Here is a 20,594-nt window from a genome sequence, read left to right on the forward strand (position 1 = left end):
TTGAAGTCAGAAAGCCTAGAGGACCTTCCCACAGAACTTCCTTTGGACATTTTTTCTCAGGGCACATTCGCATTTAAAGACACTAATAATTACTGAGAACCAAACATTCAAAACCAACACTCTCCCTTGTTACCTGGCTCTCATACATATGCATCATCTTCATTCACGAAAAGGTTCAGATTCCACAGCTGAGCATCTAAAGATGCTCTGAGAGAGGAAAGCCTATTATTCTTGATATGGAGGGAGAAATCATTCAGAATTTATATCTAGAAATATCAGTAGTATGAATGAAAATGCCAACATGTGAATGTGGATCAAAGCAGATTAATATTTTAAATGTCATAAGTAACTTTAATTATTAGGCAAATTTGGTTTGGACCAGTCTAGTCCTTCTGCCTCTCTCGAAAAAAAAAAAAAAAAATTCCACTAATTGAAGTCTGTGATGCTCTCCTTTTCCCTTGTCAACAGACTATTTCCCAAAATTCGTAACGTGTCTCTGCATGTGTGCTAAGTCACTTCAGTTGTGTCCAACTCTCTTTGACCCTGTGGACCACCGCCCGCCAGGCTCCTCTGTCCATGGGGTTCTCCAGGCAAGAATACTGGAGTGGGGTGCCATGCCCTCCTCCAGGGGATCTCCCTGGCCCAGGGACTGAACCCAGGTCTCTTATGTCTCCTGCACTGGGAGGTGGGTTCTTTACCACTAGCACCACCCATACCTTAATATAAAATACAAGCCTGGCAGTACATGAGTTTATGGTCTAATTCGGTCTCATTATTCAGACCAAGTACTCAGAAAGCAAAAGCCAAGACATTTGTTCGGTATTAGGCAAACGTTGTAAAGGATTGAATTGTGTTTTAAGACTGATCCCAGTTCAACTGCATTTCCAAAGTCCAACTATTATATAGCTTTTAGGCACTGAACTGAGCTTTTAGAATAACAAATAAATCATGAAAAAAATTAACATCTCTTTATTGCCATAATTTCTTCCATAAGAAGTAGGCCTATCTTATGAGGATAATAATAGAGATGTATAATATCTTGTTGGGAACATATATCAGACAGATTTACTAGCCTTTAAAACACACTATTCATTTGTGCACCAGAAGATTATGTGTGATGCTATAATAACAAACCTTCCAAGAACCTAAGCCTATATTAAATATATTTTCCCCCAGAAATTTGTCTTAACCACTAACTGCCATTTTCTTAACAAGAGAAAAATATTACCTCATCACTGATATAATTTATTTTAACTATTTACTTTGAAATGCTCTACTAAATACATTTTTATAGTTCATAAAACTTGCTTTAAATAATCATTCACTCATTCATGAAAGGCAGTGAAGCTTAGCATTTTAGGGACCTGATTTCTGGAGCCAAAGTGCTTTCATCAGAATCCTAGCTCCAGCTCTTCTGAACCCTGCAGCCTTGAGGAAGTTCCCAGACCTGCCTGTGGTCTGGTCTCTCACCTCTAATATGGGGGTAACAACAGTCCCGGGGATCAAGTGAGTTAATATGTGCCAAGCACTTGGCACATGCTTGAATGTGATGGTTACTAATATTATTACTGATTGTATGATATTTGTTGAGCAACTAATACGTGCCAGGTACTGTTCTAGGAACATACTAAACAACCATGGAAACACAGAGCAGAGTCTCTGCCCTCTTGGATCTCAAGTTCTAATGAAGGAGGCAGGCATTAAGCAAAGAAATCTAGACTACACGGTCAACAAAAAATGGTATTAAAAAAACTACAGCCAGGTAAAGTGAGAGAGGGCACAGGCATGGAGTTACCTGCACACAGCAGCTGCAGCGATCTGCTGCCTGGCCCTGAGGTTAAGGCCCCACCTGCATGTCAGGAGACAGGACAGAACTGAGAGGCAGACCTGACAGCACCTCTTATTAGGGATGGGAGCACAGGCAGGTTGCTGAATCCCTCAATGCCCTGGTTTCCTCTCTGAAAATGGGGCGAGTTACAGAAACCACATAATAACGTAGATGAGCTGAGGCTTCAAAAGTGGCCGAGTGCACTGACATGAGCACGAAGTAAAATTAAGATGACAGCACGTGCTGAGTCACTGCAGTCGTGTCCGACTCTGTGCAACCCCATGGACTGTAGCCCTCCAGGCTCCTCCATCCATGGGATTCTCCAGGCAAGCATACTGGAGTGGGTTGCCATGCCCTCCTCCAGGGAATCTTCCCGACCCAGGGATTGAACTCGAGTCTCTTATGTCTCCTGCACTGGCAGGCACGTTCTTTACCACTAGCGAGCACTCAATAAAAGTCAGCTGTGGTCACTCCTGCAGACATGAACCCTCCTCGAGGGTCTCCACTGCAGACCCCAGCCCCACGTGTTAGGAGTCTCACTAATCCCGCCAAGTCCACCTCCCCAAATAGAAACTCAGGGTGCTGTGTGAGCTCAGAGTGGCTGACCCCTCTGCTAACATCCCAAGAGACCCCAGTTCACCATCTCCACCTGTGAGAGTCCTCGAAGCCACCCCAGGCAGGAGTCCAGCAAACACTACTTCAAGGCTCAGTTTAGATGTCACAACAAAGCCAAACTTTCCAACCAGGGCAGGCTGCTGCCTGGCCTGTGTTCTCATGGTGGCTGCTAATGTGGCTGCAGGAAGGGACGCGCAGTGTCTCTCCATCCCAGCATGGGCCTCCTGGAGGGCAGCAGGGGAACGACCACAGGGAATCACAAGAAAGAGGTCACCCCCCAGGGTGTCACCTGCCCCAGAGCACTGGCCTCCTCCACACACCAGCATGTGCTGCCGCCTCATCTGGTCCTGACTGTCATCACCAGACTCCACGCATCAAGGTCACCACCAGGGGAGGGAGAGCTGAAGTGATCACTTCAGGGCTTCCCTGGAGGTCCAGTGAAGACTACATGCTTCCACTGCTCCCTGGTTGGGGAACTAAGATCCTGCGTGCCACGCAGTGTGACCAAAAAATAAAAATTTTTTTAAATTAAAAAAATAAAGTGACCACTTCTATGGGTACTGGCTCCAGACTCAGAATCCCAAGTTACAATGTCCAACGCCCTCCATGAGTGGGGGAGACCCCGAATCTGGCATCTGATGCATGCATCTGATGTTTTTAGTAGGCCGAGCCCACTCCCACCAGACTCACATGGGGTTGAGTTTGCTGGTGAGGGAGGGGTTCCGAATGCTGGGGGCCAAACAGAAAGGCATGTTCATAACAAGATGTGAGGAATTCATCACTGCTAAGCAAGCCCCTGAGGAAGTGGACTGTCTCACCGCTCTGTGTTCTGAGGCATCTTGCCCAAGCCTTGCCTGAGTCAATATTCCACAAAGACTTAGTAAATGGATGCATAAATTATAATTCAATAGCAATGTAATAAAAATTTAATGCTTAATAAATAACTTAATGTTATTACCTAACACCTGTCAATTATGACAAAAAACAAACTTCACTAAGAAATTAAGCATTCGATTGGTCTCACCTAAAAAAGGAAAAGACCTTGATGCTGGAAAAGGTTGAAGGCAGGAGGAGAAGGGGGCAACAGAGGACAGGATGGTTGGATGGCATCACTGACTCAATGGACATGAGTTTGAGCAAACTCCAGGAGATGGTGAAGGACAGAGAAGCCTGGCGTGCTGCAGTCCACGGGGTTGCAAAGTCAGACACAACTTAGCAACTGAACAAGAAAAAAAAGGGAAGCTTAGTGAAAGCCACTTGACTCACCTTTCAGGGAAGTGCTTCACACTGCCTCCTTGCCGACAAAAAAAAAAAACAGTCTAAAAATAGAAAACACAAGGCCATTTTCTTAAGCTTCTTCACACTAATCCATGAAAAGCTTTGCTCCCAGCTCTTCTGGCTTATCGCATGGAAATAAGGTTTTTTTAAATTAATAAGCCAAAGCCTAACTCTTCTCAAGAAAATAATGATTTCCAAAACTTTCTGTGAATAAGCAGAAAGAATCATTTATTTGTACTGTTGTAATTCTACCAAGTTTTAAATAAAGGTCATACCACAAAAATGGCAACAAAATTAGAAGTGCCTGTTCTCTTCACTTTGGTTATTTGATTTCCATGTAAATCTTAGAGTTAGTCTGGCAATTTCCAGTGAAACATCTACTGAGATTTTCATTGGGATTGCATTTAATCTCTTGATAAATTTGGGGGAAATGGACACACTATTGAATCTTACAATCTATCAGTATGCTTTTTCTCTGTTCATTTAGGCTTTCTTTAATTTTCCAGAGAAACATGTATGCAGGTCAAGAAGCAACAGAGCCAGATATGAAACAACTGACTGGTTCACAATTGGGAAAGGAGTATGTCAAGGGTGTATATTGTCACCTTGCTTATTTAACTTATATGCAAAGTGAAGTGAAAGTCGTTCAGTCACATTCAACTCTTTGCGGAGTCATCATGATGCAGAGTACATCATGAGAGATGCCGGGCTGGATGAATCACAAGCTGGAATCAAGATTGCTAAGAGAAATAACAACCTCATTAAATACCCAAGGATAAATCTAATGAAAAATATTCAGGATTCTACATGTACCCTATGGCAGAAAGCAAAGAGAAACTAAACAACCTCTTGACAAAGGTGAAAGAAGAGAGTGAAAAAGCTTGCTTAAAACTCAACATTCAAAAAACAAAGATCATGGCATCTGGTCCCATCACTTCATGGCAAATAGATGGGGAAAAAATGAAATAGTGACAGACTTCATTTTCTTGGGCTCCAAAATCACTGTGAATGGGGACTGTAGCCATGAAAGTAAAAGATGCTTGCTCCTTGGAAGAAAAGCTATGATAAACCTAGACAGCATATTAAAAAGCAGAGACATCACTTTGCCAACAAAGGTCCATCCAGTCAAAGCTACGGTTTTTCCAGTAGTCATGTATGGATGTGAGAGTTGGACTATAAAGAAAGCTGAGCACAGAAGAACTGATGCTTTTGAACTGTGGTGTTGGAGAAGACTCTTGAAGTCTCTTGGACTGCAAGGAGATCAAACCAGTCAATCTTAAAGGAAATCAGTCCTGAATATTCATTGGAAGGACTGATGCTGAAGCTAAAGCTCTAATACTTTGGCCACCTGATGCGAAGAGCTGACTCACTGGAAAAGACCCTGATGCTGGGAAAGATTGAGGGCAGGAGGAGAAGGGGACGACAGAGAATGAGATGGTTGGATGGCATCATCGACTCAATGGACATGAGTCTGAGCAAACTCAGGGAGATAGTGAAGGACAGGAAAGACTGGCGTGCTGCAGTCCATGGGGTCACAGTCAGACATGACTTAGCAATTGAACAACAGTTTTTCTCAGTAATGTTTCCTACCTTTGCATGTAGAATCCTAAATATTTTTCATTAGATTTATCCTTGGGTATTTAATGCTTTCTGATGCTATGAATAAATGATATCATTTTAAAATTTTCAGTTCTAATTGTCACTGCTTATATATAGAAATACAACTGATTTTTAAACACTGACCCTTATAACTAGTGACCTTGATAAACTCTTTTGTTAGTTTTGTACATTTTTTTTTCTTCATGCACAATCTTGTAGTCTCTGAATAATGAAGTTTTCTTTCCATCTTTTTTTTTTTTAAAGCTATTATGGGTAGGGAGAGTACAAAGATTTCTAAGCAGCTAGTCTGGCCCCTTTTGGCCTAAAACAGAAAATGTAATCCAACATCTGCCATAAAATGAAATGTACTCGCTCAGTCGTGTCTGACTCTTTGCAACCCCATGGACTATACAGTCCATGGAATTCTTCAGGCCAGAATACTGGAGTGGGTAGCATTTCCCTTCTCCAGGGGATCTTCCCAACCCAGGGATCGAACTCAGGTCTCCCACATTGCAGTGGATTCTTTACCAGCTGAGCCACCAGGGAAGCCCAAGAATACTGCAGTGGGTAGCCTATCCCTTCTCCAGCAGATCTTCCCGACCCAGGAATCAAACTTGGGTCTCCTGCATTGCAGGTGGATTCTTGACCAACTGAGCTATCAGGGAATCCCAATGGGGGCACCATACCCACCTAAAAAGTAAAACCCACGTTGTAAGCCTAATCCACTTCTGAATTTTCTTTTCTGTATTTGGAGGATGCCTTAAAAATGGATCCATAATTCATCTGTGGTTCTGCCCCTCTCCCAGGTCCTGCCTTCATTCTAAGCTCTGCCCATCCACCTCTCCACGTACTCATCCTGCAGGGACTTCTTCCCTGTTCCTCACTCAGAGTGATTCCCCGACCAAGCATGACCTGTGCCTTGTGCTAAGGTAAAAGGTCACACTTCAGAGTCTTCAAAACATACATAAGTCTTTATTTTACTAGAACCTACTTTAAAAAAACAACTATGCTTTAGCCTCTCCACTGTTTCAAATTTAATCTCTTTTAAAAATCTTTTTACTCATTTAGTTTTGGCTGTGCTGGGTCTTCAGTACTGTGTGGGCTTTTCTCTAGTTGTGGCGAGCAGGAGTAATCTCCACTGTGGTGCACGGGCTTCTCTGTGGTGGCTTCTCTCATTGCCGAGCACAGGCTCTAGGTGTGTGGGCTTCAGTAGTTGCAGCACAAGGGCTCAGCAGTTGTGGCTCCCGGGCCCTAGAGCACAGGCTCAATAGTTTTGGTGCTTGGGCTTCACTGCTCCGCGACATGTGGGATCTTCCCGGATCAAGGAGCAAACCCGTGTCTCCTGCACTGGCAGGCGGAGTCTATACCACTGAGCCACCAAGGAAGCCCTCCAATTTAATCTTATTTTGAAGCTCCTTTGTGAATTGGGATATTGGGATTGAAATATATACACTATTGATACTATGGATAAAACAGATAACCAGTGAGAACCTGCTGTATAGCACAGGGAACTCAATGCTCTGTGGTGACCTGAATGGGAAGGCAGTCCAAAAACAGGGGATATATGAATACATGTAACTGATTCACCCTGCTGTACAGCAGAAACTAACACAACATTGTAAAGCCACCATACTCCAATAAAAGTTAATGAATTTAAAAAAGAAATTCCTTAGGAGAACAATAATGGTTTCTATAATTTTAAGCAAATGTTCATACATTTCTGAAGCTGCAGTAAAAATGATCTAGGATCAACCATGGTTACTGGATCACAGGACGCAGGAGAGGGGAAAAAAACAAAACCTCTCATTGGACAGTCTCTGCATCACAACACAGACCATAGACACAAACTTCTCCAGTAGAGTCTTCACCAGAGACTGAGCTGTCAGCGCCCATTTTTATTTAACAAAACAAAAGAAAAAACAAACAAACAAACAAAAGAACCAGAATTTTCCCACAAACATCCACTCCAGAAGGAATTTTTTCAAGTTCAAAAAACCTAAGTCATAACATAATTGACACGCAGACGCTACACAGAATAGGTATTTAGGACACAACACACTCAAGTGCCTGATTAAATCAGAGACTGTCACACACACTCTCCTCATGGGCTTCCGTCAGCCTCACCCCCACTTGGCTTTTATTCATGCGTCTCTTTAAATAGTCAGGCTCTGTAACAGCACGTTACCCTTCCATCTGTAATGCAGGGAGAAAACATCTGAGGAAAAACAGTAGCACTTCTTCCGAATTTGCAGTCTTCTCTCTAGAGATGTGCACTCAGGAACCCCGCACTAGGCAACCACATCCCCCACCTCGCCAGCTCTACTTTCTACCCATTTCAGTCTAAAAAGACCACTCTTCCTGCTAAAACACGCTTTACTCATCCCCCCAAACAAACCCTAGGTCTCTAGGCACCCCAAAGCCAACCATACTGATGATTCATGTCTACATCTTCCAGATCCGTACCCTGTTCTAAACCACCATCCTTCCAGCTCATTTCCCATCCCCCCTTCCCGACCTGAAACAAGTCCCCCCTTTATCTCCTCAAGCTTCACCATGCACTGTTGGCACTATATTCACTCATGCTTTTTACACACCGCTCTGCGTCCTAAACAGCTTCGTGACTATTGTCTTTTCAGGGGTCCCATGGACTGTCTAGAGATGTTTGAAAGTACCTAATATAGCTAGAATTGTGCAGTTAATATTTGTCGCATAGATAGGTTAATAGACTTAACTTGATTTCTAAGTTCTACTTATGTGTGTGCTCAGTCATATCCAACTCTTTGCGACCCCGTGGACTATAGCCCACCAGGCTCCTCTGTCCATGGGATTCTCTGGGCAAGAATACTGGAGTGGGTTGTTGCCATTTCCTTCTCCAGGGGATCTTCCTGACCCAGGGATCAAAGCTGGGTCTCCTGCATTTTCTATTATGAGATTGTTACCATGTATCTTATTCCATGGGATCACAAAGAGTAGGACATGACTGAGGGACTGAAAAACAACCACCACCAATCTATCTTATAAATAATTCAAGGAACTGGAGTATCTTTGTTAATTCCTCTCAGACTGCTCCACAACAATCCAGAATGGTTCTCTGCACACAGGAAACACTTGGTAAAGTCTGCTGGCTTCCTCATTAGAAGAAATGTCTCATTATAGACTTCAAAACCATTACGAACTGCACTATAGGCTTCAAACCTAGAGATGGGAGTGACAGTCCACAATGACCCAGATTGTTTCAGAAAACAAGACTAGCGTCACCACTCCAGTAACAACTCCAAGTACAGTATTAAGTTTCACACAGAAAGTTCGCTTAGGCTCCTGGTTCCTATAGTCACGAGAAGAATGAAAAACGTCTTGTGTTTTCAGTAAGACTGCATTTTAGCATCTCGAGGCAAAACAGGCATAGACAACGACTTGCCAAAGCAAAAGAGAACAGCTAAAAGCAGATGAACAACCACAGAAACCATTAAATTTTTGCACCTTAATTTTTGGCAGATTTCGTAGTCAAGTGCAACCCAACAGGCGTAATGAATAAATAAACAGCAGCTCTAGACATCTGGTGGTGTGGGAGGAAGAGATATTTTGGGCTATCAGATAAATATTCACATGATAAAACTTACCGGTGATTCCTGCCTCACTAAGGAACTGTTCTGAATCCTCATGGTGGGCAAATCTATGGAAGAAACCAAAATTGCAACCTGAAGACATCAAGTTCAGGTTGCAGGTGACATCCTGTCCCATTAGAGGCGCAGCACACACCTGGCAAACCATGGGGCTGACCCCTTGAAGGAGGAGGAGCTGGCCGCTGCATGCCACAGTGCCAGAGAGGCCCTGATAACTCTGCCTGGGGTTCGAACATCCTCCATTTCCTCGGCTGATGACTAGGCCGTCAATTCTTTCTTAAGAACGTGTCAGTTTCAGACATAGAAAATAGACTTATGGATGTGGGGAGAGGGGAGGAGAGGGTGAGATGTAAGGAAAGAGTAACATGGAAACTGACATTACCATATGTAAAATAGACAACCAACAGGAATTTGCTGGATGGCTCAGGAAACTCAAACAGGGGCTCTGTTTCAACCTAGAGAGGTGGGATGGGGAGGGAGCTGGGAGGGAGGTTCGAAAGGGAGGAGATATATGTATACCTATGGCTGATTCATATTGAGGTTTGATAGAAAACAGCAAAATTCTGTAAAGCATTTATCCTTCAAGAAAATTAATTTTTTTAAAAAAGGAAAAAAAAAACATGTCAGTTTTTTAAAACAAGTTTCAGTCACGCTATAAATAGGGAGCCACTACCTGCCTCTCAAAGTGCCCTGCTGCCCTGTATTTTGTGCATCTCAGCACTTAATTCTCTGCACTGTAACTTCTTTTTCTATTTTCATGGAGTTCAAGCTCAGGGTAGCTCATCACTGCTTGAAGAACTGTCTGCAGACCCAATGTGAGCTTTCAACCATCTGTGGATCTCCAAAATGATACCCATGGAATAAATTCGACTCTCAATCATATAAGTAACATGAAGAATTCTACAAAGATAAAAAAATGAGCCAGCATCATGTACAGTTACAAATGCTTAAAATCGTTCCAGCCATTTCAACTACAAGACTTGTTAACCCAAAGATGAAATTACTTTTAAGTCATAACACCTTGGATCTTGTGAGCAAATTAAACCCAAGTGCTAAAACAACGTTCTGTCATAACTATTTCAATACTCATAGCTGGCTTTCATGCTAGGAACGAATTTCAGAATAAGAAAAACAGACCTTCTGATAATTAAAGGGAGCTTTCCTATTGCTTCAGTCTAGACTCCACGAATGACCATGGAAACGAGATGGGGAGAGGGGTTTCCTGATGATGATACTTAATTAGGTGTCTTTAAATGTAACCAATATTGCCACCTAGTGGCTGTCTAAGTCACTGGCTAAACAGGTGATCTAAACAGCAAATAGTGAAAGCAAAGCACAATACAAATTGAGCAGAAGCACACTGAAACTAGACAGACGGCGTATTAAAAACAGAGACATCACTTTGCCGGCAAAGGTCCATACAGTCAAAGCTATGTTTTCCAGTAGTCAAGTACAGATGTGAGAGTTGGACCATAAAGAAGGCTGGGTGCCGAAGAATTGATGCTTTCTAATGAAATCTGGTGTTGGAGAAGACTCTTGAGAGTCTCTTGGACCGCAAGGAGATCAAACCAGTCAATCCTAAAGGAAATCAACCCTGACTATTCATTGGAAGGACTGATGCTGAAGCTTCAATACTTTGGCCACCTGATGTGAAGAGCTGACTCCCAGGAAAAGACCCTGATGCTGGGAAAGATTGACGGCAGGAGGAGAAGGAGCTGACAGGGTGAGATGGCTGGATGGCAACATCAACTCAATGGACATGAATTTGAGCAAACTCAGGGAGACAGTGAAGGACAGAGGAGCCTGGCTACAGTCCACAGGGTCGCAAAGAGTCAGACACAACTTAGCGACTGAACAACAACTTCAAGGTCATATCCTTAAAAGATCCCTACTTGTCCTCCACACACCAGGATGCAAAGTAAGGGTGTCAGCCAGCTTCAACCATGCAGGTAAGGACAAGACCCCTCAGCTTACAGCAAGCAACAGACGGAAGGAAAGCAGAGCAGAGCTGCCGACTCCTGCCCTCCTCAAGTGGACTGTTTATGGGGGAGTGAATTCCCACCTTCCTTAGTCATTGTCACGCTGGCTGTGTGAAAGCAGTCAGTAAACGTTCTGGTTCTTTCCCACACTGTCTCTCAAAGATCCACTTGAGCGTGAGATCACACTTTCCAAGCATCGACTCATGCTTGTTTTATTCTACTCTTCTCCCTAAACTCTGTGGCTCCCTGGGGAGAAGTAAAATAGTTGTTATATTTAATATAAGAGGTGGTGGCTCTAATCAATTTAAAAATTAAGACAAATAATTTTAATAGATAAAATAATTTACTTAAAATAATGCTTACTTTTCATTTGTTCCATTTATTCTGAATTCAATTCAAATGCTGTATGCTGAATATTCACTATGCAAAAGGTACTATGAGAGAATTAAAAGCAGAACAAGCCAGAGCATCTGCCTTCAAAGAACCTGTGATTTCATACGAATCTGTGTGTTGTGTGTGTGTGTGTGTGTACTCAAAACTGTTCATGACAGCACTATTCACAATAGCCAGGACATGGATGCAAACCAAGTGTCCATCAACAGATGAATGGAGAAAGATGATGTGGTACATATACAATGGAATACTACTCAGCCATAAAGAAGAACAAAATGCCTTTGCAGAAACATGGATGGATCTAAAGATTATCATCCTAAGTGAAGTAAGCCAAAGACAAATATATGTGCAAACTAAAAAAAAAAAAAAAGATGCACACAAACTTATTTACAAAACAGAAACAGACTCACAGACATAGAAGACAAACTTATGGTTACCAAAGGGGAAGGGAGAAGGATATATTAGGAGTTTGAAATTAACATATTCATACTACTATATATAAAATAGATAAACAACAAAACCCTACTATGGAACACAGGGAACTATATTTAATACCTTCTAACAACCTATAATGGAAAAGAATCTGAAAAAACAATTTATATCTGTGTGTGTGTGTGTGCGTGTGTATAAGGTAAGGTATGTATAGACACACACACACACATATAACTGACTCACTTTGCCATACACTTGAAACACAACATTGTACATTAACTAAACTTCAATTTTAAAAAACAGTTTAAGAAAAAAGTGACCATACTATAAGAGAAAGAAAAGGAAACTTCTATTACAATAGAAAAGAAAATATGGAAAGAGTTGGATGATTAATTTTAGGGACTCAGTTAAATGAATATTCACTGAGGACTCAGGTTCTGAACATGGAAAGCTCTGTGCTTGGTTCTGAGGGTCAAAAACCAATAAGACATTCTCTGCTCTCAAAATTTATAAAAGAGAGATGGAACAAAAATAGAACAAAAGTGAAAACTATACAATAAAAGCAGAACCAAGGAGGAAGCAATTTGTCCCTGTGGGTCAAGACGCTGCACAGAAAGGCATCCCCAGGAGCTTGTCAAGATGAAGGGGGTCCTGTGCAAGGTCACAGAGGCTTGGCATAGCCAGGTAGGCCCAGGGACTCCAAGGAGTTTGCAGTTACTGGCAAAGAAAATACAAGGGGACGAGGGGTGGGAAATGAAGCCGGCAGCAGAGGTGGGACTAGAGTTAACAAGCTCTGATGTGACATCTTGGCAAAAGGTAAGGAGCACGGGAGGTTACCACAGTTCTGCCAGATCCACACCCTCAGCTGCTGTCACCCTGCCTCCACTCCTGGGAGATGCACACGTTCTCCATCCATATATACAACGGCCACACTCTGCTTAGACAGGAACCTATAACCATCCTCCCCAGAGTCTACTGCCAGTTTTAAGCACCCACTGGTCCTGCATGTGAGCCCCAGATCCCTGAAAAAGCAGGCATTCCCAGCCCCTAGCAGCACCTTCTGCCTAAGGGACAGGAAAGAAGAAGGAACATTTTATAATCCCTATTCGGTTCAGTTGCTCAGTCGTGTCCAACTCTTTGCAACCCCATGGACTGCAGCACATCAGGATTCCCTATCCATCATCAACTCCCGGAGCTTGCTCAAACTCATGTCCATCAAGTCGGTGATGCTATCCAACCATCTCATCCTCTGTTATCCCCTTCTCCTCCCACCTTCAATCTTTCCCCGCATCAGGGTCTTTTCCAATAAGTCAGTTCTCTGTATCAGGTAGCCAAAGTATTGGAGCTTCAGCTTCAGCAACAGTCCTTCCAATGAATATTCAGGACTGATTTCCTTTAGGATGGACTAGTTCAAAAGCATCAATTCTTCTGTGCTCAGCTTTCTTTATAGTCCAACTCTCACATCCATACATGACTACTAGAAAAACCATAGCGTTGATAATAATAATAATAATCCCTATTGCTTCCCTCCAAAAGGTATCCATGTGCCTTTTCCCCATTGTAAACAAAGTTCTGGGAGCACTGTCCTGTTCCTGGTTCCCTGGAAGCCACTCTTCCCAGAAGAGCAAAGGGGATAAGACAGGTAGGGAGACAGTGATGAGTACCTATTTGCATGAAAAAAGTACCCATTTACCAAAAAAAAAAAAAAATTAAATAAACAACAAAAAAGGAGCTGGCAACTAGTAGAGGAAGTACTGGGGGTATACTTAATCAAGTGGCCTTGGCTGGCAAAGTATATAATCAATCACATTAACAGTAAGGACTACCAGTATGGATTAAATGCAGAAGGTATATAATCTAAAAGGCACATGAGGCACTTCCCTGGTGGTCCAGTGGTTAAGACTCTGCGCATCCACTAGATGGGGCACAGGTTCAGTACCCGGTCAGGGAACTAAGATCTGGCATGTTGCAGTCACAGCCAAAAAAAGAAAACAAAATAAAGAAAACACACATGAATCTGCCTCTCCAAGAAGGAAGGTATTTCTGGGAACAAGCTACACAGAGATAGTTGTGCCCTTCATCCATACATGAAATCAAATGATGCATAACTCTGTCCTGATGTTATCACTGACTTCCAGTCTGGGGTAACTGCCAAGGCCTGGTTGAGTTCAGTTCCACGAACACTTGCCTGGACCCCACTGAGGAACTATGTGGGCTCCTGGCTTCCCCTCCCCGCCCCCACTTCCCCCGCCCCCACCCCCTCCGCTGCCCTGCATCCACCTCTACCAGAGCCCATGGGGAAGACCAGCCCGTGCAAGGTTGCTACAGGAGTTCCTCTGTGATGGAATCTGAAAAGGTTTAGTAGAAGACACTGCCCCAAGTTGAGTTTCCAGACAAATAATAATGAAAGTCACTCAGTCATGTCCGACTCTGCGACCCCATGGACTACAGTCCATGGGATTCTCCAGGCAAGAATACTGGAGTGGGTAGCCTTTCCCTTACTCCAGGGGATCTTCCCAACCTAGGGATCGAACCTAGGTCTCCAGCATTGCAGGCGGATTCTTTACCAACTGAGCCATAGGGGAAGCCCAGACAAAGGAGAACTTTAATCAAGCTACTATCTCTAATTACTGCCCCGCCCCGACCAAAACAACCCACCTGTCTACAGCCTGCACTCCTTTCCTGTCCCTTGAGAAGTTCTGATGCTCCAAGAAGAGGAACCAGGATCTGTCCTTGTGGGGACATTGGGGAGGTTGGATGAATTTCTCACGTACAGCATTTAAAGAACAAACACAATAAACCTCACTGTCAGCAGTGCCCTGACGTTGAACACCATTAAGGTTGTTCACTTTTCCATTGTTATTTCCAACCCTTTACTTCCATGTTCCCACCGACAGAAAGCAATCCATCCGCCAAACACACAGGTCTCTGGTCGAAGAACTCTTGATGGCTTTTACCTCCAGACAAGCACTTCTGTCTTGAAGGCCAAGGCCACAACCAAGCCCTGTAGTGGGCTGGGAGGACTCTCTCTGCTTGGGTAAGGAGGAATGCTTCTATATGGCTGCATGCGTGGGTAGATCTTCCTTTGCCCCAAACCTCCCACAATATGCAGAACAGATTTAAATTCAGTTCACTCTTATTTTAAACTTTATTAAAGTATACCTGGATGTGTCAATCTTTCTCTCCATAATCCTCCTAGGATATTACATTATAAATGAAATCAGAAGTTCAGTTAATAATATCCAATCAAAAAACAGATTAAGAAATTCATAGAAGAAGCACTGCACAAAGGTTAATGAAAATGTTATTTCAACATAAAAATTGCCTCAGAACCTGTTACCAAAATTTCGAACATTAATCATCTTTGCTATTTTAAGCTCCGCCTTTAAAAAGTTATTTTTTCCACTTTTTTCTGTCATATTTTATGATGAAACCATGCTAGTCCTATACATTTTTACATGTCTGTTAAAATATGTATATAATAATTTAGAACATGATACTTAGAGCATTAGAAATTAACTAGAGCATTTTAAACAATAAATAGTCCATATTAAGCCAGCAAAACAAACCAGAAGATGTGTTCTATCTAAATAGAACTAACTCTCCATGGACCAAGAGCTTTGGAAAACATAAACGTATCAAAAAAATAATCAGACATCCCAAGTCATCTTTACATACCTGTGTAAGATCTGCAGATTGCTTTAAGATGCTTTGTTTTAACTGTTCTGCCTTCTTCACATGAAAAGAATTACTTTGACTCTGGATGACAAATACAATTTCTTTTAAATCTAGAACAACAAAAAAATTTGTTCAGGTTTTCTTTTTTTCTTTTTAAAAGAACAGCTGAAATAAACTTGAAAACAAATCAAAACGAAAAGAAAAGAAACAGTCACAAGGCATGCCTTCAGGCAATAAACTCTTAGGGGGGGAAAATCAATTTATATGTAATTCTAGTAACAAAATCTCTCTTTTTAAACTGATCTCTGCAACTTCCTTCCTAGAAGTTAGCAAGTAAATATGCTGGTTGTACTAGACCCAGTCTGGTAACAAACGGTGAATTTGTTCCTGCATCTGTCACAAAGTATGCAAATGTAAATGTGAGAAAGTATGAAAATGCCTAGAACACTCACCTCCCCAGTCATGGAAAACCCACTGTGCTTGCAAGAAACCTTTTAACAATTACACAGAATCCTACAGTGTGCCTCCCCATTAGGGGTTGCACTGCAACCCCCAAGCTTCATGGGATGAAGTATCCTCAGCCCCAGGACCTCAGAACGTGACCTTATTGGGAACTGGGTCTTTACACAAGCAATCAAGTTAACGTGGGGTCATTAGTATAGGTCCTCACCCAACATACTTGGTGCCTTTATAAAAAGAGGACTGTAACCTACCAGGATCCTTGATCCAGGGGACTCTCTGGCCAAGAAGACTGGAGTGGGTTGCCATTTCCTCCTCCAGGTTATCTTCCTGACCCAGGGGGTTGAACCCAGGTCTCCCGCATTGAGGGCAGATTCTTTACCAGCTGAGCCACCAGGGAAGCCCCTAACCCAATACTCTTGGTGCCTTTATGAAAAGAGGTGATCTGGGCAAGAGACACAGAGGGAGGCTGCTGTGAAGACCCAGAGAGAAAACGGCCACTTCCAAGCTGAGGAGGGCGGCCTCAGAGGAAACCACTTCCACCTCCAGAACCCGGAGACACATCTCTGTGGAAGCCACACAGTCTGTGCCACTTTGTTTCACACAAATCGCACAAACCGACACTCGACCGCAAGCACGTTCCGGACGGCCCTTCAAGGTGACACTCAGCAGGGACCTCAGGGGGCACGTGGCCAGGGTGAAGTTCGTCTCCAGGAACACAGCCTCGACTGCAGGGCAACAGGGCTGCAGTGGGAATGAGCTGCCCGTCAAGCCTGGGTTCAGGGCTGTTTGGGTCTTGACCACAGCTGGGAGGGAAGCAGCCCCGGTCTGTCACCCGCTCCAGACCAGAGAAGGGTCTCACCTGCAGAGGGGGAGGCACAGACCACACATTGGGAAAGCATGTCAGGCCTGCCCAGGTTCCGAGCTCGTAATGAAGGAAAGAAACTGCAGGTGTGCCACGACCCTGCCACCAGACAGGGGTGTTGGCCAAAGGCAGACATCACATAAAGTTGCAGCCTCCGGCGAGGTTGACTATAAACCAATATGGGGATCCTCCCCACACTGTGAGCTCTTCCCTTTAACACCTTGACTCCCAGGTGGCACTAGTGGTAAAGAACCTGCCTGCCAATGCAGAGGATGAAAGAGACACAGGTTTGATCCCTGAGTTGGGAAGATCCCCTGGAGGAGGGCATGGCTACCCACTCCAGTATTCTTGCCTGGAGAATCCCATGGGCAGAGGAGCCTGGTGGGCTACAGTCCATGGGGTTGCAAAGAGTCAGACACAAATGAGTGACTAACTCTTTTTCTTTCAAGGACACTAACTTGGTTTCTATTTATTCCACTGTATTTTACCATTCTTGTGTTGAGCTCTACAGTTCTGTTCATTTATTCACTCACTCAAATATTCATACAACAAACAGCCCCACAGTGAGACATCCAGATCCTAAAAATGATCCAACATGCTTTTTGAACAACTTGCTGAATGTGACCTAATTCTTTCTATGTAGGAGTTTATATAAATTCGAACCTTCCACATACTATCTCTATGTTAAATCAGCATCCTGGCTCTACAAATCAGACACACAGATAATGCTCAAATAAGTGTCTTCTACTTCAACTGAAATGTAACTTCCAATCCACTACATCTGAAACATTAACATAACTCACTTATCAGAATGAAACAAGGTTTATTTCTGTTCAAAAATGGAGTCAATAAACCTCAGAGAATAATTTTTGCAAAATGTAATAAAGTGCAAGAGGCACATTTGCAATGACCCAGAAACTCCACTGGTATAAGTCATCCTTGAGAAGCCCTCGTATGTGTTAACAAGAGTGCTCACAGCAGCATCATTGTGTGAAAAGAAAAAAGATGGAAGCAAACCAGACACTCACTAACAAGATACACAAAACGGAATACCACACAGTGGTATTCACACAGCAAGAAAGATTAACTGGCTCTATATGGATCAACCCAGATGGAAGCTGGAGATGAACCTTCCAGACAGAACATTGAAAAAAGCAAGGTGGTAGGTAATGACCATAAGTGTAAATCAATGGTTTTCAAAACCATAAACATAAATCTATATAAAATGGATATATGCTATATATATATATGCTATATATATATATATATGCTATATATATATATATATACACATGTAGACACATATCTAACTGATGTGAAAGTAGAAATGACTACAGGGGAGCTTCCCTGGTGGCTCAGTGGTAAAGAACCACCTGCTAAGGCAGAAGACATGGGTTTGATCACTGAGCCAGGAAGATCCCACATGCCATGGAGCAAAGAAACCTGTGTGCCACAGCTACTGAGCCTGTGCTCTAGGGCCCAGGAGCCACAGCTACTGAAGCCCGTGCGCCCTAGAGCCCAAGCTCCAAGCAAGAGAAGCCACTGCAATGAGAAGCCCGCACACCACTAGGGAGAAGCCCCCGCTCACTACAACTAGAGAAAAGCCCACACAGCAACAAAGGCCCAGCACGGCCAAAAATAAAATAAATAAAAATTTTTTGGAAAAACAAAAAAGACTACAGGAGAGTGATGAACACCAAAATCAAGATACTGGTTTGAAGGCTGCAGCCACATTAGCAATGTTTTGTCTCTTAATCTGGGAGGTAGATACATGGATGTGACTCTTTGTAGCTCCTGGTATGTTCAAAATAATTCACAATAAGATTTTTTAAAAGAGTAGCTCCATCTGTCAAGAGGTTAACCCTGCAGGAATCACCTCCCACCACCTCTTCTACCAGATCAGCAAAGTTCCCACGGTTCGCACACACAGCAGTTCTTCCATGTGGGGAAGAGGCTTGGTGAGACGAGAGGGAGCAGATTCTCCCGTTTCCATCTATTGTCCTGCGCCATGACTTGTATTCACTTCCCCTCCTTTTGTCACGTGCTTGGATCTCACATGCTGTGTGCACTCAGCGAACACTGAGCCTCTCCTAGCACAAGAGTCCAGGGTACAAAAGGAGCAAGCATGGCTCCAGCACAGGAGTCCAGCTCAGAAGACGACATGGAGCGTTCCTGCTGAGCCAAGAGAGGACACTGGGGGTCTGGAGGCGGGGAGCCGGGGCAGGCAGAGCTTCTGGGAAGGATGCTCCCTGCGTTTCCTTTAAAACACAGCAGTGGGGCTTCCCTGGTGGTCCCAGTGATTAAGACTCCATGCTTCCACTGCAGGGGACGAAGGTTCCAGCCCTGCTTGGGGAACTAGGATCCCACAGGCCATGGGATGCAGAAAAAGAAAAAAAAAAAATATATATATATATATATATAAATTAAAAAATAAAACTGAAATGCAGCCGTTTTCTGTAGATGCAGGCACAGAAGGGAGCAGGTGAGTGGCAGAGAAAGAAGTGGGTTATCACAGAGCCCTCAGCCCACCTCATCTCTGCAGGAGCCCTGAATGGGTGACTGGGGAGTTCATCAGGCATTTCTGAGAAAAGGATGAAGAGCACAGCCAGTGATGAAGTCAGAGAGGAAGGCAGCGTCAGCCAGGTCAGATCAGGAAGAACCTATGTGCCATACAAAGAGGCTGGGTCTGTAGATTCAATTCAGTTCAGTTGCTCAGTCGTGTCTGACTCTGCAACCCCACGGACTGCAGTACGCCAGGCCTCCCTGTCCATCACCAACTCCTGGAGTTTACTCAAACTCATGTCCATTGAGTCGATGATGCCATCCAACCATCTCCTCCTCTGTTGGGTCTACAGATTAACAGCTTTCAAACTGGGGAAGGGCCCCGGAGCCACCTGAGACCCCAGAGAGCAAGGCCTCCCCAGAGGACGTGACAAGAGTACCGAGTCCTGGGCACCCCAAGGGAGGCCTTTTCCAACTGAGGGAGCAGCAGAGGTTTGCGACAGCGAGTGGAGCACAGGGCACCAGAAAATATTACAGTTAGAAGTGGCTGCACGGTGAGGTAAGGGACAGATGCATAGGGGAGTTACCTGTATGAGGCAAGAGAGGAAGGGGTACCCAGGTGTGCCCAGCCCTATAACCCTGATACAGCGAATGACAGACGACCGCATTCAGCCCCACCCCCATTCCAGACAAGAACCAGGGTAGTCCAGTCTGGTTATGAGTTTGTGCCCTCCCAGAGTGGAGTCTCTGTTTCCTTCAGTCCTGTGGAGGACCTAGAATCAAATTCTGCCGGCCTTCAAAGTCAGGCTTCCTGGGGATCCCCAGGCTGGGGAGCCTGATGTGGGGCCTAGAACCTTCACACGAGTGCGAGAACTTCTTTGGCATTAACGTTCTCCAGTTTGTGGGTCGCCCACCCAGTGGGTATGGGATTTGATTTTATCGTGCTTGCATCCTTCTACCGTCTTGTTGTGGCTTCTCCTTTGTCCTTGGACACGGGGTGTCTTTTTTTGGTGGGTTCTAGCATCCTCCTGCTGACGGTTGTTCAGCAGCTAGCTGTGATTTTGGTTCTCTTGCAGGGGGAAGGAAGCGCACATCCTTCTACTCCACCATCTTGAACCTAGTCCAGTTTAGTTCTTAAATTCCTGCTATTCTTTTTCTTTCCAAATGAGGTATTTTAGTTTTTAAGAAAATATTTATTCTTATTTATCTGGTCTTAGTTGCACCATGTCTTACTTGCAGCACTCAGGATCTTTAGTTGTGGCATCTGAACTCTTAGTTGCAGCATGTGGGATCTAGTTCCCTGACAACAATCAAACATGCATGCATGCTAACTCACTTCAGTA

General features: G+C 43.8%; 1 protein-coding gene across 13 annotated transcripts in view; it reads right to left on the reverse strand.

Annotated features, from left to right (window-relative positions):
• B3GLCT (beta 3-glucosyltransferase) overlaps positions 1-20,594 on the reverse strand; it is a 104,998-nt gene that overhangs the window by 60,034 nt on the left and 24,370 nt on the right. For 7 of the 13 annotated variants that reach the window (XM_081549245.1, XM_081549257.1, XM_081549249.1 and 4 more), the window contains one exon: positions 15,426-15,535. In XM_081549245.1, the coding sequence (XP_081405371.1) occupies positions 15,426-15,535 (110 nt within the window). Of the gene's footprint in view, positions 1-15,425; positions 15,536-16,138; positions 16,747-20,594 lie in introns of all 13 variants that reach the window. The other 6 variants (XM_081549258.1, XM_081549252.1, XM_081549255.1 and 3 more) reach the window with 2 other exon arrangements.

Source organism: Giraffa tippelskirchi, chromosome 12 (genome assembly GCF_054371585.1).
Source record: "Giraffa tippelskirchi isolate mGirTip1 chromosome 12, T2T-mGirTip1v1.2.pri, whole genome shotgun sequence".
In the NCBI taxonomy this organism is placed as follows: domain Eukaryota; kingdom Metazoa; phylum Chordata; class Mammalia; order Artiodactyla; family Giraffidae; genus Giraffa; species Giraffa tippelskirchi.